The 17,723-nt window shown below is 51.0% G+C and overlaps 1 protein-coding gene across 1 annotated transcript in view; it reads left to right on the plus strand.

Annotated features, from left to right (window-relative positions):
* The window catches only part of Galnt14 (polypeptide N-acetylgalactosaminyltransferase 14), a 201,960-nt gene that overhangs the window by 166,487 nt on the left and 17,750 nt on the right, over positions 1-17,723 (plus strand). Inside the window, exons 7-10 of the mRNA XM_047522509.1 lie at positions 3,756-3,843; positions 4,524-4,608; positions 7,056-7,159; positions 17,360-17,486. Of these exons, the coding sequence (XP_047378465.1) occupies positions 3,756-3,843; positions 4,524-4,608; positions 7,056-7,159; positions 17,360-17,486 (404 nt within the window). The remainder of the gene's footprint in view (positions 1-3,755; positions 3,844-4,523; positions 4,609-7,055; positions 7,160-17,359; positions 17,487-17,723) is intronic.

A 17,723-nucleotide genomic window follows, 5' to 3' on the forward strand; every position in this document is an offset into this window, starting at 1 on the left:
ATAGAAATAGATAAGAAAGAGGCTGGGCTTCGCCATCCTAGGAAATCCTCAGCTGGTGCTCCCCACATTGCAAACCTCCCGTTTTCCCCGTCTTCACTTCAATTACACGATGATACTAGAAACAAGCACCAAGTTGTTTTGCTTTTTAATATGGCTTTCTCTTCTTCCCCTCCTTATCGACTTGCTTCTTTAGTAGGAAGGGATGTTAAGAAATCTCAATCTCTGTAGCATTCAGTGAATTTGCATAAATCATAGCTTACATACTCTTCAATGCCCTCTCGCAGGCTGTCTGCTTTTCCTTCTCACGAGAGCCCTGTTTGAAAGGCAGGATTGTTTTGGAAATAATAATTTGTCTTTGCTTTCTGGATGAAGAATTGGAGCCCCACAGAGCGTGCCAATTTGATAAGATCACACATATTCTAGATGGCGGGACCAGAATGGGAACCCAGGTGTCCTATCTATTTGTTCCCACTGCACAGTGTCACCTCCTTGAGGACTGCCTTCCTGCCTACTGCCCCTCCCTGTAGGCCAACTTAGAGGCCCCTGGCTTTGTCTGACCCCGAATTGGAATCATCTACTCCCTGTCCACCTTCCCTGAACTATGGAGTCTTCCCCTTGTCCTGTACCTCCACAGTGCCCACCCTGTAGGTAGCAGGTTTCTCAGGAATGCTGGTGACTCCGTGAGGCAGCACCTCAAGAAGCTTTGGACTGCCCATTCACAACGTCATTTTAATTATGTGAATCAACGAAGGAACAGGAGATATGTCAGCAGCCGTGATTGATGGCTACCGCCTGAAGCATTGAGCCTTCTCCTGGCAAGGGCCAGGAGAGGAGCAGGTGGGGTGCCTGGGTTTGCATGGGGAGAGAGGGGGTCTTCCAGGACCTGCCAGGGACTCCACCAGCTGCCCTCCTGGGCTGTCAACATCCAGCGTTCGGAGCACAGGCCTCTGGTGGGTCTGGGTGTTTGTGTTGAGAGTCCTTCTCCAGGTGTCCAGGAGAAGAAACCACCCTGTTCTGCCGTAAATGGCCCACCATCCTTTTGCTGGAACCAACACAGTGTCCTCAAGGGAGTTAATAGCCACACTCTTGTCCCCAAGGCTGATTGAACACCTGCTGCCCACCAGGCTCTGGGCTGGTGCTGAGGAACCAACAGCAGATGGGATACCAATCGCCCAGGCTGCGCAGAGAGGTTGTCCTGACTTTGGTGGCTCATTCTCCAAGCCTCCAGCAGCCCCTTTTCAAGGTCATGGCTCCACATAGCTCTACATCCCAGACAGCCATCACTGCCTGTCTGATCTCTGCGACTCGGCCGAGCAGTTGCCATAGCTGAGTTGTGACAGATATCACAGGACAGAAACCCTCAAAACCAGCAGGGGGGCACACCAGAGCCTGTTGCAAGCCCGGAGGCAGAGCCCGTGGGTGGTTTGGGGGAGTCCGAGGCCAAAGTCAGCAGCTAGCGGTTTATTTTACATTTTGACTTTTAAATATTGAGGATGGTATTTCTTAAAATCAAAATGGGATGATAGTTTGAGTGTCCCCAAGACCACCATGGGGCTCATTCATTTGCTAAAAGGACCCAATCATGGTTACGGTTTGTTACAGTGAAAGGACACAGGTTAACGTCTAACAGGGAAGGGGACGTGGAGGGCATTCCAGGCACACGCTTTCATTCATCTTCTTCCAGGGAGGCTGGGCAGATAGCGACCTCTTCTCCCACCACAGACACGCGGCAGCCCTCGGGGAAGTTCACCCACACCTTGGGGTCCAGGACTTTTACTGAGGGTTGTCCACACAGACACGGCTGACCTCCCCGTGGTCTCCACGCCCCTTTGTGGCCCAAGGCCCTCACCGTAAATGGCTCTGTTAGCCTTATGGTAGCACAGGTGTGTCCCAAGGCTTCCAGGTAAATAATGTCACTCTTCTAGGCAGGACATTCCGAGGGCTTAGAGGGAAGCAGCGCGTGGACTAGAAGCATCTCCATCCGCGGGGCCGATTGGTTTTCAGAGCACCTTGTTCCCGTCAGGGAGCCGCATGTGGGAGGCTCAGGGCCAAATGAAGTCTGTGAACTTAGAATCAGGCACTCAGTGAATCTGGAGCTTGAAATAAGAAGACAAGCTCATTTGGGGGAAAAATTGAACCAGGAAATTAAATGGCTTCAAGGAGAAACAGAGGTTCCTGCATTTGCGGGCCAAAGGGTGATTGCAGAGGAGGGGAAACGGGCCTGCCCGGCTCCCCAGACCTGCTGGCTTTCCCAGGCTGCTGGGTCCCACTGAGCTCTTCCCGAGTCTCCACGTCGCAGCTCGGGCACACCACCCTCAAGCCTGCCTGCCCGCTACCACACACCTGTGGTACCCACTTAGGATTGGAAGGCCTGAGAAACATGCGGTGCTTTTGTGACCCCCGGGAACAAGTGACTTTGGCTTGTATATTTTGAAAATATTCCCCGGATGATTTGGATGTCCATAGACAGGGTGGCCTGGAGAAAGCAGCAAGTGATGAGGCCGGAAAGCAAGATGCAAGCCTTTTTTTTTTTCCTAATTGACGCAGTGATTGTACATATTCACAGGTTACAGTGTGATCGTTCGATACATGTGTACAGTGAGTAATGATCAAGCCAGGGCAATTAGCATTGCTGTCACCTCCAACATTCATCATTTCATTGTGTTGAACACTTTCAAAACCCTCTCTTTCAGTTATTTTGAAATATATAATAAATTACTATAAACTGTGTCCACCCTCCTCTGCCATAGAATGCCAGGGCTTATTCTTCCTTTCTAACTGTTTTGGTTCCCATTGTCCAGCTCTCTCTGTCCTCCCTCTCCCCTACCCTTCCTAGCCTCTGGTGTCTTCGTTTCTACTCAAATGCCACATGTCCTCACTCCTGGGAAAGCAGGCCTGGTTTTGATGGTCTTGGATGCCATGCTAAGGAATCTGCACCTTACCTTAGAGGTGATGGAAGTTTTTAGCAGTTTAGCAGTTGTGTTTGCATATTGGAAAGATCGCTTTGGCAGCCATAGATGGCACCACAGGAGAGAGGGGTGAATGGGACGGGGTGAGGGGGTGGAGACAGGCAGGGAAATCGAAAAAGCCATTTTAGAGTAGGAACCAACAGAAGGTGAAGCCTCCTCATTCGGTGCCAGCTGAGAGTGATACGTGATGATCTAGGGAACTGAGGGAAGGAGTGTGCGTGGGCAGAAGATGATGAAGCCTCCAGTTGGAGGGCAAATGGAGGTGGTCAGTGGCATTTGGCTTGGGAGCTAGGAGAGACGTTGGGACTAGAGGAAGAGATTTGTGAGCTACAGGGGACAGCTATTCATAAGCTGACCTGGAAACCACAGGCCTAGGATGAAAGCTCTATGAACTTCCCACTGTGGGTGCCCAGCTTCGCTGGGATCACCTTGCCAGCTACCAGAATCCTCTGCCTCCTCAGGACTTCCGGAACCCCTTTCTCCTGGTGTTCCCCTTCTTTCTGTTCAACACTCCCCAACCAACCCCCGCTATGTCTCTCCACCTTTCTCAGATGACCACTGTGACTGACAAGGTCCCCAACAGTCGAGGCTAGACTCTTGGCCTCTTATGCATCAGAACTGAGGAGGTCACAGCGTCCAGCGCCCCATTCTACAGATGATGAAATGGAGATGCGGAGAGGCAGGTGCTTGCTCAAGGCCACAGCCTTCGTGGGAGGCCCTGTCAGGCTGCCTAACTCCCACCAGGCTCCTCCCCACAGACTGGGCGTGGGGTCTTTTGTTTTACAGGACTACACGCGCGTGGTGTGCCCTGTGATTGACATCATTAACCTGGACACCTTCAGCTACATCGAGTCTGCCTCAGAGCTGAGAGGGGGTGAGTGGGGCAGACACCTTTCCCTTGTCATTGCCTTGAGTGGGAGGGAAGTGCGGGGGACTCTGTTAGTGTCTCTGGAGCACCCAGCCCTGCATCCTGTAAGAGAATTCCCTCCAGTTTGGCCCTTCCTCCTGGAACTGTGAGGGCATGGGCCAGGGCCATGGGCAGGGCACCCCGGCCCCCACAACTCTAGCTGCAAGACAGGGCTTCCTCCGGGGCCTCCCCCAGCTACACAGGATCTCTGTGCTGGCACTGTCCCCTCCTAGAGACCCCACTGCTCTCTGCCCAGGATCCAGCATTGGCCTCACCCTCAGACCAACTTCTAGGTGGTCTACAGGCCTCGGCAAAACCTACTGACACCTTTCTGGAACTCAGGGACATGGGCCACATTCTGTTGCTGTCCATTTTGTCACCCTTGGGTCCTACCTGGGGTTTTATGCTCCGACCTTTTCCTCCTAACTCTATCTAGCAGAGAAGCTTCCCAGGGACTCGGAGGTATGGCAAGAGAAGGAAGCTGGGAGAGGGAACGCTGGCAGCCCTGCTGTGGATCGGCACAGGGGAGCCCTGTCGTCCTGGGGACCCGCTTCACCGGGAACCTGAGCGCATCCATGGACTTGTGGGGAATAAACTCTGTAGGTGCCTCGAAAGACCAAATCAACAGGGTTGGTGCTGTGTTTTAGGGTTTGACTGGAGCCTGCACTTCCGGTGGGAACAGCTCCCCCCAGAGCAGAAGGCTCATCGCCTGGACCCCACTGAGCCCATCAGGTGAGTAGGAAGGTGCAGGTTGGGCGGGCAGGTTTAGCACCCTTTGGTCTTTCTTGTTATCCCATGGTAAGGGGTGTGGTCCATGTTAGATGCCCCAAAGGACTGGGCAGGAATGAAGAGAAGAACCCTATGCTAGGCCATCTCTACTTCTGCCTTTATTTTGGGAGATTTCCATCTCTGTGGAAACTTCTGTCTAAGGGAATGGGCTCTGGTGACCTGTGCTGAGAAGCAGGTTCTCAGGATCATTCACCCTCACACAGGCCACGATGGCCTCGTGCTTCCTGCTTAACTGGAGGACCCACAATGCTCCCTTAGGCCAAGGGCCCCCATGTCTTGGCTATCCAGACTCAACCCAGAAAGGCTAAGGGGCTGCCAATACTGTAAGTAGAGGTTGATGTCAAGACGTGGCCCCTGCCACGTAGTAATAAGGACATCTCTTCTAGTCTGGGCGAGAACATGGTGGTACGAACTCTAGGCTGCTTGTGCCATGCCGTGGATGGCTTCCTCCTGCTCTACTTTCTCTCCACCGGGTCCCATTGTGATCCACAATGCACACTGGCAAACTTTCCACCTGGTGTTCAGGGCCCATCCGAGGGTGTGGCGTAGAGCCGAGCTTAGTGGTCCCTCCCCATGGACCATGCCCGCCCTCAGAGGCCTGTGGTCTCTGAGTCAAGAGCACATGGCCTTGAGGGCCTGCCTGAGACTGGATGAACAACTCATAACAGGCCTCTGGGGAACCTCCAAGCTAAAATAAGTCTGCCTTGGGCCAGGTAGCAAGGCCATGGGGTGGGGATTTTTTTGCCCAGGGACTTAGGGAGGCACATTGTCCGAGGGCATCTGTGTCTTGGGTGTCTGTCACAGTAAATGTTTGGTCATCTTCATTGGATTGACATAAATCAAACAGGACTGAAAGTACAGCAGAAAGTCGAATGGTGTGTTCCAGGCAGAGGGGTGGGGTGGGCTCTCTCCTCTTCCTCCGTCTTCAATATCTGGAGCAATGCCCAGGGAGCCTGGAGCCAGAGGGCACTTTGGACAGTGGGAGATGCCTCTTACCAGGCTGAGCCTGAGCAGTGCAAGGCAGCTCCTCAGCTCCTCATTGGCCCTGCATGAAGCACGTGTGGTCATGGCAAGAGCCTTAGCCTGTTCAGACACCTCAGAGCAGGGACCAAGCCAAGGACGAAGCTGCTGCTGTAGCCTGGGTTTCCCCATCTCCCTCCTAGCTGAGGGATTCTCAGGCTGGCTCTCTTCTTGTGGGATGTCTCTGCTCATCAAAGGAGTGTGTCCGGGAGTGGCCCAGTTCTCAGGGAGCAGCAGTCTGTGCCATAGCAAAGGTAGACCTAGGCTTCTGACCACTTCCCTCTCAATGACTTGTTTGCTATTGGACAACATTCCCCTTACCCTCTGGACCCATTGTATAGGGGACTAGAACCATGAAGGCTTACAGCCTACCCCAGCCATTGATTTAACACACATCCTAATATTAATGGGGTTATTTGCTTGGATTCTACTTTTGCATGCCTTCTTCTTCAATCCCTTTCCTTCCCAAGGACCTTCTCAGACATCCATCTCAGCAACCAAGAGCCAGGGAACTTTGCAGTGAAATCCCCTAAAAAGAGCATAAAGACCAGAGTGTATGAGTTTGCAAGTCCCACAGATTACATGGCTTAAACAGCAGAAGTTTATTGTCTCTGGTTCCAGAGGCCAGAAGTCTAAGATTGAAGTGGGGGCAGGGTGGTGCCTCTGGGGCCTCTCTCCTTGGTGCACAGATGGCCGTCTTCTCTCTGTGTCTCCCCCTTGTCTTTTTTTGGCATTTCAGTCTGCAGGCAAACTTCCCCTCTTTGTAAGGACCCCAGTCATATTGGATTAGGGCCCACTCTTATGACCCCATTTTAACTTAATTACCTCTCTAAAGACCCCCTATCCAAATAAGGTCACATTCTCAGATACTGGGAGTGAGGACCCCAACATATGTTTCTGGGGAGAGGGAGACAATTCAATCTAATAGAGAGGTAAGGATGGAAAACAAGGGAGCGAGCCAGGTTTCAGGAAATGGATGTGCCGCTAACAGGTCCTGCCCTAACCCTTCTCTGCCTGGTCAGTGGCCGCTGCCCCTGCTCACAGTAATGGAGCCCCCCAAAGAGCCCCACTGGGCTGCACCTGAGGGGGAGGTCGGTGGGAACTCTCCAGACTCACGAGCAGCAGGGGTTCTGAGCAAGTCCTGGGCCCCACAGGAAGGGTGCTGATAAACGAAGTTACTGTCTGCAAGGTCAGATTTACAATCAAGAGTGCAAAACTCCAGAGCAGGTTTTCGTTTGGGGAAACTGGACAAGGTGGTGGCCATTCTGAAGAGGAACAGAAACAAGAAGAAAATGACCTTAAGTTCCAGGTGCCCAGGGCAGAGTGTCTCCTCCTATCCTGATCCCTACTCTTTCCTTCCAAATGCACAGGACTCCTATCATAGCTGGAGGGCTCTTCGTGATTGATAAAAACTGGTTCAACTACCTGGGGAAATACGACATGGATATGGACATCTGGGGTGGGGAGAACTTTGGTGAGTTCCCATCCTATGTATCCTTACCTATTATGTTCTCTTTCCCATCCATCCTGAGGCCTGCGTCAGGGATCTCTGGGTTCTTGGGCCCAGCAAGGAGCTGAACTGTCCCCCATGCTGGGAGGAGAGCCTGGGAGATGGTTAGCAAGCCACTGCTTTGGGGAAGGCTGGGTGGCCCACCAGAGCAATGGTACCAGGGACCGCGGGAGCTGGAGGGGAACATGCCAGGGACACTGTGGTGGGGCATAGTGAGAGGCAAAGGCCAGGAGGGCCACACAGGAACACCAGGTCCCAGGGCCCAGACACAGGCTCAAACTAGGAGCACCGAACTTGGGAATTTGGTGTTAGAAGGAGATTGAAGAGCATGAGAATGAGGATCAGGAAAGCGAGTAATATTCCTTCATGTCAGTTAACCTCCCTTGGCTGCTTTGAGTACAGTGCGCAGCACTGTGTTAATGAGGAGGGTCTATGATAATTGACGTGGAAGCCCTTATCTTTCAATGGGAAAGGAAGGGCTGATGAGAGGGGCTCCTTACCAAGCCCCGAACCCTGCTCACAGATGGCCAGGTCTGGTCACAGTGGTGTAGGGCTGAGGTCTGCAGTTATTGGAGAAGCAGCAATCAGAAAGTCCATGCCCTCTAGCTAGTGACCCCAAGTGACCCTCATTTCCCTCCTGTTTTAGAAGTATGACTTTGGGATAAGGACCCTACTTCTTAGGGTTGTGAAAACCCAGTGAGATGAGTGTGTGAAGACCTGGTGGGCATAAGGAGTGTGAGTTTCCTTCTAGCAGTGACACTTAGGTGTTCCTCAAACACATGCCACTCAAGGGTAGGGACCTGCTTTGTTTTGTTTGTGGCCATCTCCAGCACTTAGTAAATGTGGCACCTGCCACTTCGAAGGCCCCCAGCAACTGCTGAACAATTAAGCCACAGCAGAGGGAGAGCCCCCAAGGGCCAGGGACCTTCCACAGTCAGAGCACAGGGGAGCATGTTCGGCTTGGGCTCTTGGCCCTCAGCAGTAATCCCAGGCATTGTCCACTGCCATTGTTGTCTCCTGTTCCTGCCCCTGGAGTGTTTTACAGCTTTCTTCCTCCGTCACTAAGAGTTATTTCCTGGAAATTTACGGCTCCTGGCCTGACCCACAGCATCTGTTCTCCCAAACTGGGCAGTGTAGAAAAATCCATCAGAAAAGTTGGTCTCCTGCCAGACAAGGGCCAGAAGTGCAGCAAACAAAACAGAAAACCCCAACACTGGCTCGCCATACTGAATCCCACTGTGGGACCTGTCCATGAAGGCCTCATGTAGTGCAGGATGGTGGCTCTGTTGGTGTGGAGATCAAGGCTGAGTCAACCTGCACTGACCCCCAGGGAACTTGGAGCCAGGTAGATCCCTTGGTGTTCTCAACGGGGCAGGGATTTCTGTCTTAATGGGGCAGAGCTGATCACAGATCCTGATATGTACATATCCCTTATTTAGTGATGAGTGCCAGCCTTTCTCCCTGGAGGCAAGTGCACCCTCCCTGGCTCACTTTGGATGGACAGCGATCCTCTACTCTTTGCTCCAGAGCTGCTAGTAATGTGGCATTCACTGTTTCACAGTTCAGCACGTTCTGTGTTGAGATCTGTGTGTGTGTGGAATTGTTAGAAAATTTGTTGAAACCCAGCCCCCTCCAGCTTGTCTTCTGGGGTTTGTTCTGCCCTCTTGAACCACACTAGGTGAGCAGTCGCATTTGGATGTAGACAGCATGTTATTTTCAACGATGGCACATTCTGGCCCAACTTACTAGTACCTTTCCTTTATAGCGGTGTTAACACACATCTGCTCAAATCAAGAAGCAATCTCATCTAGACGACTTCCGCGTCGTTTGGCATTAACAAGGACTGATTTGAATAGAGAAGTTGGGAAGGGGTCCCGGGGAGGTGTGGGAGAGACAGTTTATCATCCATCACAAAAATTTTATACCACAAAAAAAAGCACTGCAGACAGCCATCGCAGGAGACTCTCTTGTTTTCTTGCACCTGAACATTCCATTATGTTGTAGCCAGCTTACAGCACTTTGAAAGCCATTGCTGAATTTTTTAAAGGCATTTTATATGCCAGAAAATGCAGTACTTTACAAGGGACAGCGTAACACCTGCAGGTGGGCATAACAAGGCACCTGAGTATGCAAAGGTGGGAATTAGAAAGTGGGTCCCTGTGGTGATCAGGGATTGGGACAGGGCATGTGAGCCATGCTTCAGCTGCAATGGAGAGAAGCTGTGCAGGGGTGAAAGAGCCTGTGAGTCAGAGTGAAGGGCCCCTGGCTCTGAGTGTGGCAGAAGGGGCCTCCCCACCCCGCAAGTCCCCAGGCCCTCAAGATCCATTCCCTTTGCAGCCCCTCATTGTCCCCACCAATCCTCTCTCAGTGATGCTCCACCTCTGTCAACTCCCCCCTCCCATGCTCCTGCCAAAATGCTCTCTCTGGGATGCAAACCTCCCAGTTTTGGGCCCACAGTGACCCCCCTCCTGTCCTAAGGAGGAGGCCCCTCACTCTCTTCTCCCTTGGGTTCCTCCTGGGGCCTTGCCTGCCTCTCAGCATCTTCTGCCAGCCTGCTCTTCCCTCCAACCTTCAGTCCAAAAGTACTGACAGAGACTCCTGCACATCTCAGAATGTTTCTGAGACCACTATATGACTGTGCCTCCCTCCTCAACCAAATGCTGATACCCTGCAGATGGCAGCTCTGGAGCAGCCTCCTCTGTGACTCGGGCACCTTCCCCGCCCTCTCCTGCCCACCCACTCCCTCACTCTGTGTCCCTCATGGCCCCTAGTCATTGCCCTCTTATGTGTTTGTCTTATAATCTGAGCCTGCCACCCTGCCTGCCTCCTGCTAAGCCAGGAGCTCCTTAAAGGCAAGAACATTTCTCCAACTCCCCATTCTTGAGGTCAAGAACAGTAGAACTGATCACTAAATGTGTGTGCAAAACGCAACAGACCAAATTAGGGAACTCAGGGAGGGAAGGGCAATGGAGATACAGTCACCCCTTGGTGACTGCAGGGGACAGGGTCCAGGACCACGCCACCCAACGAAATCTGCAGATATCAAGTACCCTATAAAGATGGTATAGTACTTTCATATAACCTACACAGAGCCCCCCATGTGCTTTAAATCATCTCTCAATTACTTATAATAATACAATGTAAGTGCTTTGTAAATAATTGCTCTTTATGGTTTAGGGAATAATGACAAGGAAAAGGAGTTCAAACGTGTTCAGTACAAATGCAATTCTTTTTTGAACATTTCAATAAAAATAATAAGCCACAGTTGGTTGAATTCATGGATGAGGAAGCCACCCATATGGAGGACTGACTGGAATATATGAGGTGCCATTTAAAGTAGGTCTCATTGCATAAACGGAGCCATGCTTCAGGGTCCCCTTAAAACATGAAAATAATAACAGCAGGCAGAAGCAGCTTTCCTTAACAGGAAATAGAATTTCTGTGTGTTCTAGATATGTTCATATGTGCTGGGTTTACTTTATTTCACAGCCCAGAAATACATGAGATTATTGGCCAGAGCAACCGTGACCGTGCTCAATCTTCTGTCCCAAGCAGTCAGTGATGGAGTGACTGTGGGGGCCATGTGAAGGCCATGCCAGGCCTTACCCCACCCCCGACCCTGGTGCCACCATTCCCACCAAGTATTTCTAAGATGAGTTGAAGAGTTTTGATAATTACATCCACAGTTGAGGATATGAGCAGGCTTTAGGGAAATGTGGCTTTTAGATTTTTTTTTTTCCAGAAGTTGATTTGCATTAAAATTGGATGTTTAAACTCCAATTTGCATAACACAGGATACATGCAATATATCTACTTACTTTGAGCTGCATCTTAGTTTTAGCTTTTGGTTTTTAGAGATAAAAGGAATCTGTTGTCCAATAAGAAGTGTGTGTGAGCGTGTGTGTGCGCATGCCTGTGTGTAGGTGGTGGGTGCCAGGGGTACACATTTCCAAAAAAGGAGGCTTTGGCACACACAGGAAAGGAGAATATGGGATTCCTATATTTAGAATGAGGGATTTCCAAAGCGCAGCAGGCACAAAAGACAGCGCTGGAAAGAGAGAGAAGAGGTGGGGCCCAGAAAGGACTTGCCACTACCCACCAGCCCCAGAATGTAGTCTGGAACACCAGGCTATTCCAGGCTTGGTGTGCGTGAGTATTGTAGGAAGAACGTGGGGTGTGGAATCAGACAGGACTATGTTTGAATCCCTCTCGTAGTCCTCACTAAATACCCTTGTTCCAAGTCCTTAAAATGGAGATAATGATCCCAAAGGAGGGAGACTGGCCTCCAAAGACGTATACACCCTAATCCCTGGAACCTGGCACGATGTTACCTTTCACGGCAAAAGGATCTGCACATAGGTCTGAAGATAGGAGCTTATGCATGTGGGTCCTGCCTCATCATATGAACCCTTAAAAACAGAACAGTCAGGCTGGAAGCTGAGAAGGTACAGAAGTCAAGATTTGAAGCTCAATAGGCATTTGACCCCCTCTGCCATTTGAAAAAGTAGGGGATAACACAGAGGTGACCCAGAGAGTCCCCAGGCTAGCCACCTGCAAGGAAAGGCGAATTCCCATTCCACAAGGTCAAGACCTAAGTTTTACAAACAACCCGAAAGAGCTCGAAGGTGGATTCTCCTTGGAGCCTCCCGAAAGGAGCACGATCCTGCGGATCCCTTGATTTCAGCTACATAAGACCCTGAACAGAGGATCCATCCAAACCCACCCACCAACTTCGTAGCAATGCATTATGGCAGTTCTAGAAAACTATTGGCGTCCACATATCACTGGGCTGTAAGATAGTTAGATGATGCCAGTGCCTCTGCTCCACAGGGTTGGCACTTCCCCTCCAGTCTGAATGAACATCTGTTAAAGGAGGCTGGCATCTGCCCTGCTGGGATACTTTGTTCCTCCTACTTTCTCCTTTGGTCTCACCCTTTCTGTGCTCCATGGTTCAAGATTCAGGAAAGGTCTCTATCTGGGAAGAGCACCCAAGTCTGATGAAATCTCACCTTTCTTCCAGATGGAGAACAAGTTGCAATATCCCACTTTGTTCCTTTTCTGGACTATTCTATTAAAGCCCTGTGCCCAGATGTAATCCCACAAGTCCATCCTTCATACTGCTCCTGCACTTCCCTAAATATAGTAGTTCCATCAGAGAGGACACTAGTTGTTGGTTTTCTGTAGGGAGTATGGAAAGATAAAGGGCGCCATCTTGGTATCTGTAGTCATTTGGCCACTGGTGACCATGCAATGACTGTGGTTAATATTTGTCAAGAAGCAGGGACCTGGATGCAGCCTTGATTGCCCCAGATGTGGGTAAAGTACAGTTTTGCTCACAGATTCAAGGCTGTCTTTTGTTAGCCCATAAGATTAGTCAAGTCAGTGCATTCATGAAAGAATAAAAAGAGTATCTTAGCCCATTTTGTGTCACTGTAATAGAATGCCACAGTCTAGGGAATTATAAAGAACAGAAATTTATTTCTTATAGTTCTGGAGGCTGGGAACCCATCTAGTGAGGGCCTTCTTGCCGCATAATCCTGTGATGGAAAGCAGAAGGGCAAGAGAGCACACGTAAGGTAATGCGGGAGTTTGGGGGTACAAACTCACCCATCTCTCATGAACCTACTGAAAAGATAACTAACCCTCTCCCAAGATAACATCATTAATCCATTTGTGAGAGCAGAACCCTCACAACCTTCTCATCTCTTAAAGGTCCCACCCCTCTGCTGTGTTGCTTTGGTGATTAAGTTTCCAGTATGTGAACTTTGAGGGGTCACATTCCAACCATAGTATGAATGACACTCATCAGGCAAGTCTCTCTCTTTCTACTGTCCACCACTGTCCTCTCTACTCCCTTGGTCCTCAGTAGTCTTAAACTTGACCAGAAGTAGAATGGTGTATATACATGTGTATATACTCTACGAGGCTCCATTTAAATCAGTGCCCATGAGGAATGGTGCCTTTGCCTTTGTTAGAAACCGAGCTACCATATGAAGTTAGAACTTTGACCAGCACGATAAACAGGGGTGTGTGTATAGCCGTGATGCACTTTCCTGGGGAGAAAGCTGCTCATTCTCTCCCTAATTCCTCCCCATCTCTCAGGGGCTCCCCAGATGGGTGTTGGTTCTGGTGAATGGAGGGAACTCTTGAAGAGCTGGTAAAAACAGCTGATGGATTAGTGAGGAGATAGAAGGAGAGAGATGGGAATGGAGGGCGGGAGGGCAACTTGCTCTCAAATATTAATCTGCATTACAAAGGAAGTAGGACCATAACAGTGCCCCGATGAGGATGCAGAATGCAGAGCTAATCTGGGTCTGCGTGATACTCATCACTAGGGAGATGATACAGGCACTGACTCCACAAGAAGCCCCCACTAAGTCCCCATGCAAAGTCTTTAGCTCCTTTTTCCTCCTTCATTAAAGAAATGATGCTGCTGCAAGAATGCCTGCTGCCTGGGCACAAGGCTCTCACTGTCCCTGGGAGGGCTCGCTGCCTCAACCTCAGTCCATGAAATTCTGATGTTACTTGTCCTATCTCCCTGCAGAGGACTAGCAAGACTCCCAAAGGCTTCAGCAGAACTGTCCCAACCTGGGAGCCTGGCTTTCCGGCCCAGGAAGATGCACAGTCTTATCCCGAAGTCAGTGGTACAGATTAGGACAGGGATTGAATAATCCACACTGCAATGCCTATAAACCATCACACTCATCTGGAAACTCCAAGCTGCACCCCCAGATTGCCTCTTGACTCTGGTGGCAGCATAGCAATCCATGTCAGACCACGTATCTCTCAAAATTTTACTTACAAGGATCTGGATTCCAAAACCTAACTCATCTCAGGCTGTAGTCCTGAACAGAATGAAGACAGTCAGTTTGTGGATTTGGATGAGGGAGTTGATCAGGTAGAAATGATCTATCTGATTATGTGTTAAAGTCTGTGGGCATCTTGAAGTCAGTATCTGCATGAGCCAATGGCAGATGTGGAGTGTTAAGATGAGGGGGTTTAAGACAAGAACTTGAACTATGTTAGCAATGGGGGGATGTACTTCAGTTCCCAGCTTACTGGTGTTAGTTGTCCTGGCAGAGGGGCTGCCTTGTGGGGTAATAAGAACATCAGTAACCACTGATGGAAGTTGCTAGGAGGACCAGTAAACTGTCCCTTGAGGAAGAACCTAACCATGCTTGGCCCAGAGGGACAGAAAGGGGCCATTTTCCCCCTGGCTAATGTTTGTAGAACTGACATACTCTGAATTTTTACACTCACACAACAGACACAAGGAATCGAGGAGGAGGGAGAATGGACTTGGAGAGAAGCGGAGGCAGGGAAGCAGCAGTTGAGGGCAGATGCCAGGGGACTGTCACACCTCCCTGAAGCATCAGCCCTGGGAGGGGCGCTGCTGCCTGGAGTAGAGCTGGGGCTGGTGAACAGAGGAGAGTCCTCAGCATCCAGTGAACAGTGGGATCAGACAAGGAAGGAGCGTCAGGACGGCATTCAAAGACAGACCCTCGGAGTGAAGGAGGTGAGAGGTCAGGAGAGCAGAGGAAGGTGAAGGAGGATCACGGCCCATTGATGGGACTGTGCAAGGTGGGGGGCTGTGCAGGATGGTGGCAGAGGGGAGGGAGTCAGTGGATTCAGAGGGCAACAAAATGCTGCACAGAGAGAGCTCAAGGGGCTGAGCTGCTTGCTGGGTGGGGGATGGGGTTGGGCCCCTGAGTTGGAGAGATTTGCTTTGCAGATGAGTCGGGACATATGTCTCGTTTGAATACGTGGAAAGGAAGAGCGGGGCTGAGGCACATGCATATCTTTGGAGGAAAGCTGGCAGAAGTGTGTAAGTTATATCTAGTAAGCAAGGCTGCCATCCTTTGGAGGGTTTTGAGGGGTTTCCTTTTTGGGATGTGAAGCAGACCCTGTTTGGAGTCCTGGAAGAGGAGTTGATTGGAGCACAGTATGTCTGCCTTCAGACTCCACTTCACACATGTACTGACACGATTCCACACCCGATCCCTGAAGTCCCTCAGTGTACTCGCTGTGAGATGGAGAGGTGGGTGTCAGGCAGTTGGCTGAGCCACTCCTTGCGTGGTGACTCACACAGACACCAGGCTGCAGGACACATGATTCAGAAGGTGCCCCAGCCATTTGGGGCATTTGCCACCTCACTCTGTACTGAGGATGTTTATGGAGAGTCAAGTTTTCAGATTTCAAGTCCGAGAAGTACAAGTGTTTCCTGCAGCGTGGTGGAAGATGGGAAGGAGGAAGCTGTAAATGGTCTAAAGAGTGAAGAGCAGGCACTGGTGGGTGATTCAGTGCAGCGTCCAGGTTGTAGAGATGGGCTTGGGAAGGGCGTCTCACAATACCTGCTGCTGAGCTTCCAATCACACTTAGAGTTCACACAGTCATTCTCACAATTCTGTTTCATTTGATGGTGATGGAAGTCCTGCAGAGTATTTTTATGATCTTTCTTTGACATGTGAGAAAAGCAAGTCTCTACAAGCCACGGCAGATTTCCCAGGGACACAACTAGTAGGTTGCTGCAGATTTGGGTCTGCAGAACCCCAAGCCAAGTTCTTCCTGTTTCTCTCCTCCTCGTGTTCCTGGGAATGAGCTGCAGCCTGTTCAGGAGAGTGCCTCGGTGTCAGGCAGAGGGCAAGGTGCAGAGGTGATGGGTCACTGGTATGAAGGAAGGCTTACCTGCAACTCAGTGACCTTTACACGGAGACATGGAACGAGGCAGGAAGGAACAGGGAAGGGTGGCCCGGGACATGTGAGTGAGAGCAGGAGAGGATCATGATGAAGAATTGGAGGCCAGGTGCCTGTTGGGAGAGTTGGAATGCAGGAAGACTGCAAGCTGGCAGTGGAAGGGACAGCAGATGAGACAGGCCTAGCAGATGAGAGAGGACCGGTGGTGAGGAAACCTGGAGGCCTGGAGATGTGGCCCAGGCTGCCAGAAGGCACAGGGCAGGCGTAGGGCAGGAAGATCCTGACATACCTGAGCAATCTTTTTCCCTGCATGGGGACATCCGACCTGCTTACCTGTGGCTCCTCACAGGGTAGCCGCCCCCAGGCATGGCCTTTTCCTGAGTCATCCTGTCCCCTTCACACTTAAACATGACCATGGAAGCATGGACCGGGCAGGAACTCCCACAGATCAGATGCTACCTTTCTACCAGTGACTTACCCAGTGGGATGCAGCAGTCAGCTAGCCCTTGGCATAGTCAGTAAGGGTGTGCATTACAGAGAATTCCAGAGTAATAATACAACTAACAGTCATTCTGCTTTTTAATATCACCCTGCACCGGCAGTTCCAAACAGTGGCAGTGATAAAATGCTCCCCTGCCCAGCCCTGGGGTGCCATGCCTCTGGGGAAGCAGAGCCCCTGCTCGGATCCTGCTCCTGAGTGGACGCAGGGTAGTTAACCACCCCACCCACCACTTGGATCCCCACAGCAGCAGCCAACCAGGAAGAAGTGGATGTGTGTGCAAAATCCCCACACTGGGAAGCACCCCCAATAGCAATTTGCAGCTTCTAGCATTTTCTCCAGCTCTGGGTTTGCTCAGATTTGCTCCTCCTGGACCACCATTCAGGGGGCTCTGACCCAGTGGTAGAATTGCAGTCTCAGTGGGAAGGCATTTTCATGGACACCTTGTCCAAGTGCCTTCTAGGGGCTCTGTCCTCTCTTGCATCTCACCATGTAGTTTTCTAGCCTGTCCTGAGTCTTCTCTTGATAGCCATCTGGTCCCTGAGTTAGAAAATTCTCTCATATTCTCAAATGGAATTCCTTTCTCCTCAGTCTCAGTTTTAACCCCTTGTGGTCATAATGGAGAGGGAGTCTAATCCATCTTCTAACTGAAACCTGCCTTTTCCAAAGCAACTCTCCTTACCTGCAAGTCTTCCCTTTTCCTGCAAAGCCCCCTGCCATACTGCATTGGTCACTGAATGTGTGACCACATGCTGGTCCCTGGTTCTATATTATCTCACAGCACCCTCCAAAGTGTTAGAGCTGCCATCTCTGTTTATGCATGTGCTCCCAGCCGGTGGGGCACCGAGTCTGTCTGCACAATGTTCTTAGCCACCCACAGCACCAAGGCCTGGTGCCGGGGCTCCCTGGCACCTAGAGCCTCAAAGCCAGAGGAGCCATATTCGGAGGTAACAGGAGGGACTGTCTTGCAGAAATCTCCTTTCGTGTGTGGATGTGCAGCGGCAGCCTGGAGATCATCCCCTGCAGCCGAGTGGGGCACGTCTTCCGGAAGAAGCACCCTTACGTTTTTCCTGATGGAAATGCCAACACATACATCAAGTAGGTGCATATCCTGGGCTCAGCACATGTGGGCAGTAGTGACGTGGCTATGGCTAAGGATTGGCAGCTGTCTCTCGTGCCCCGTTAGGTGGCCTGTGTGCCCTGGATAGACCCCAGCTGCACATGTGTCCCTTGAACTCTGCCTGAGCTTCCACCCCGAGGACTGAGGCTTGACAAGGTCCCCGTGGGGCCTCAGAGGCGTCAAGTTACTGGGCAGCACCATCCTACAGACCCTCT

The sequence above is a fragment of the Sciurus carolinensis genome, chromosome 13 (genome assembly GCF_902686445.1).
Source record: "Sciurus carolinensis chromosome 13, mSciCar1.2, whole genome shotgun sequence".
NCBI classification, from domain to species: domain Eukaryota; kingdom Metazoa; phylum Chordata; class Mammalia; order Rodentia; family Sciuridae; genus Sciurus; species Sciurus carolinensis.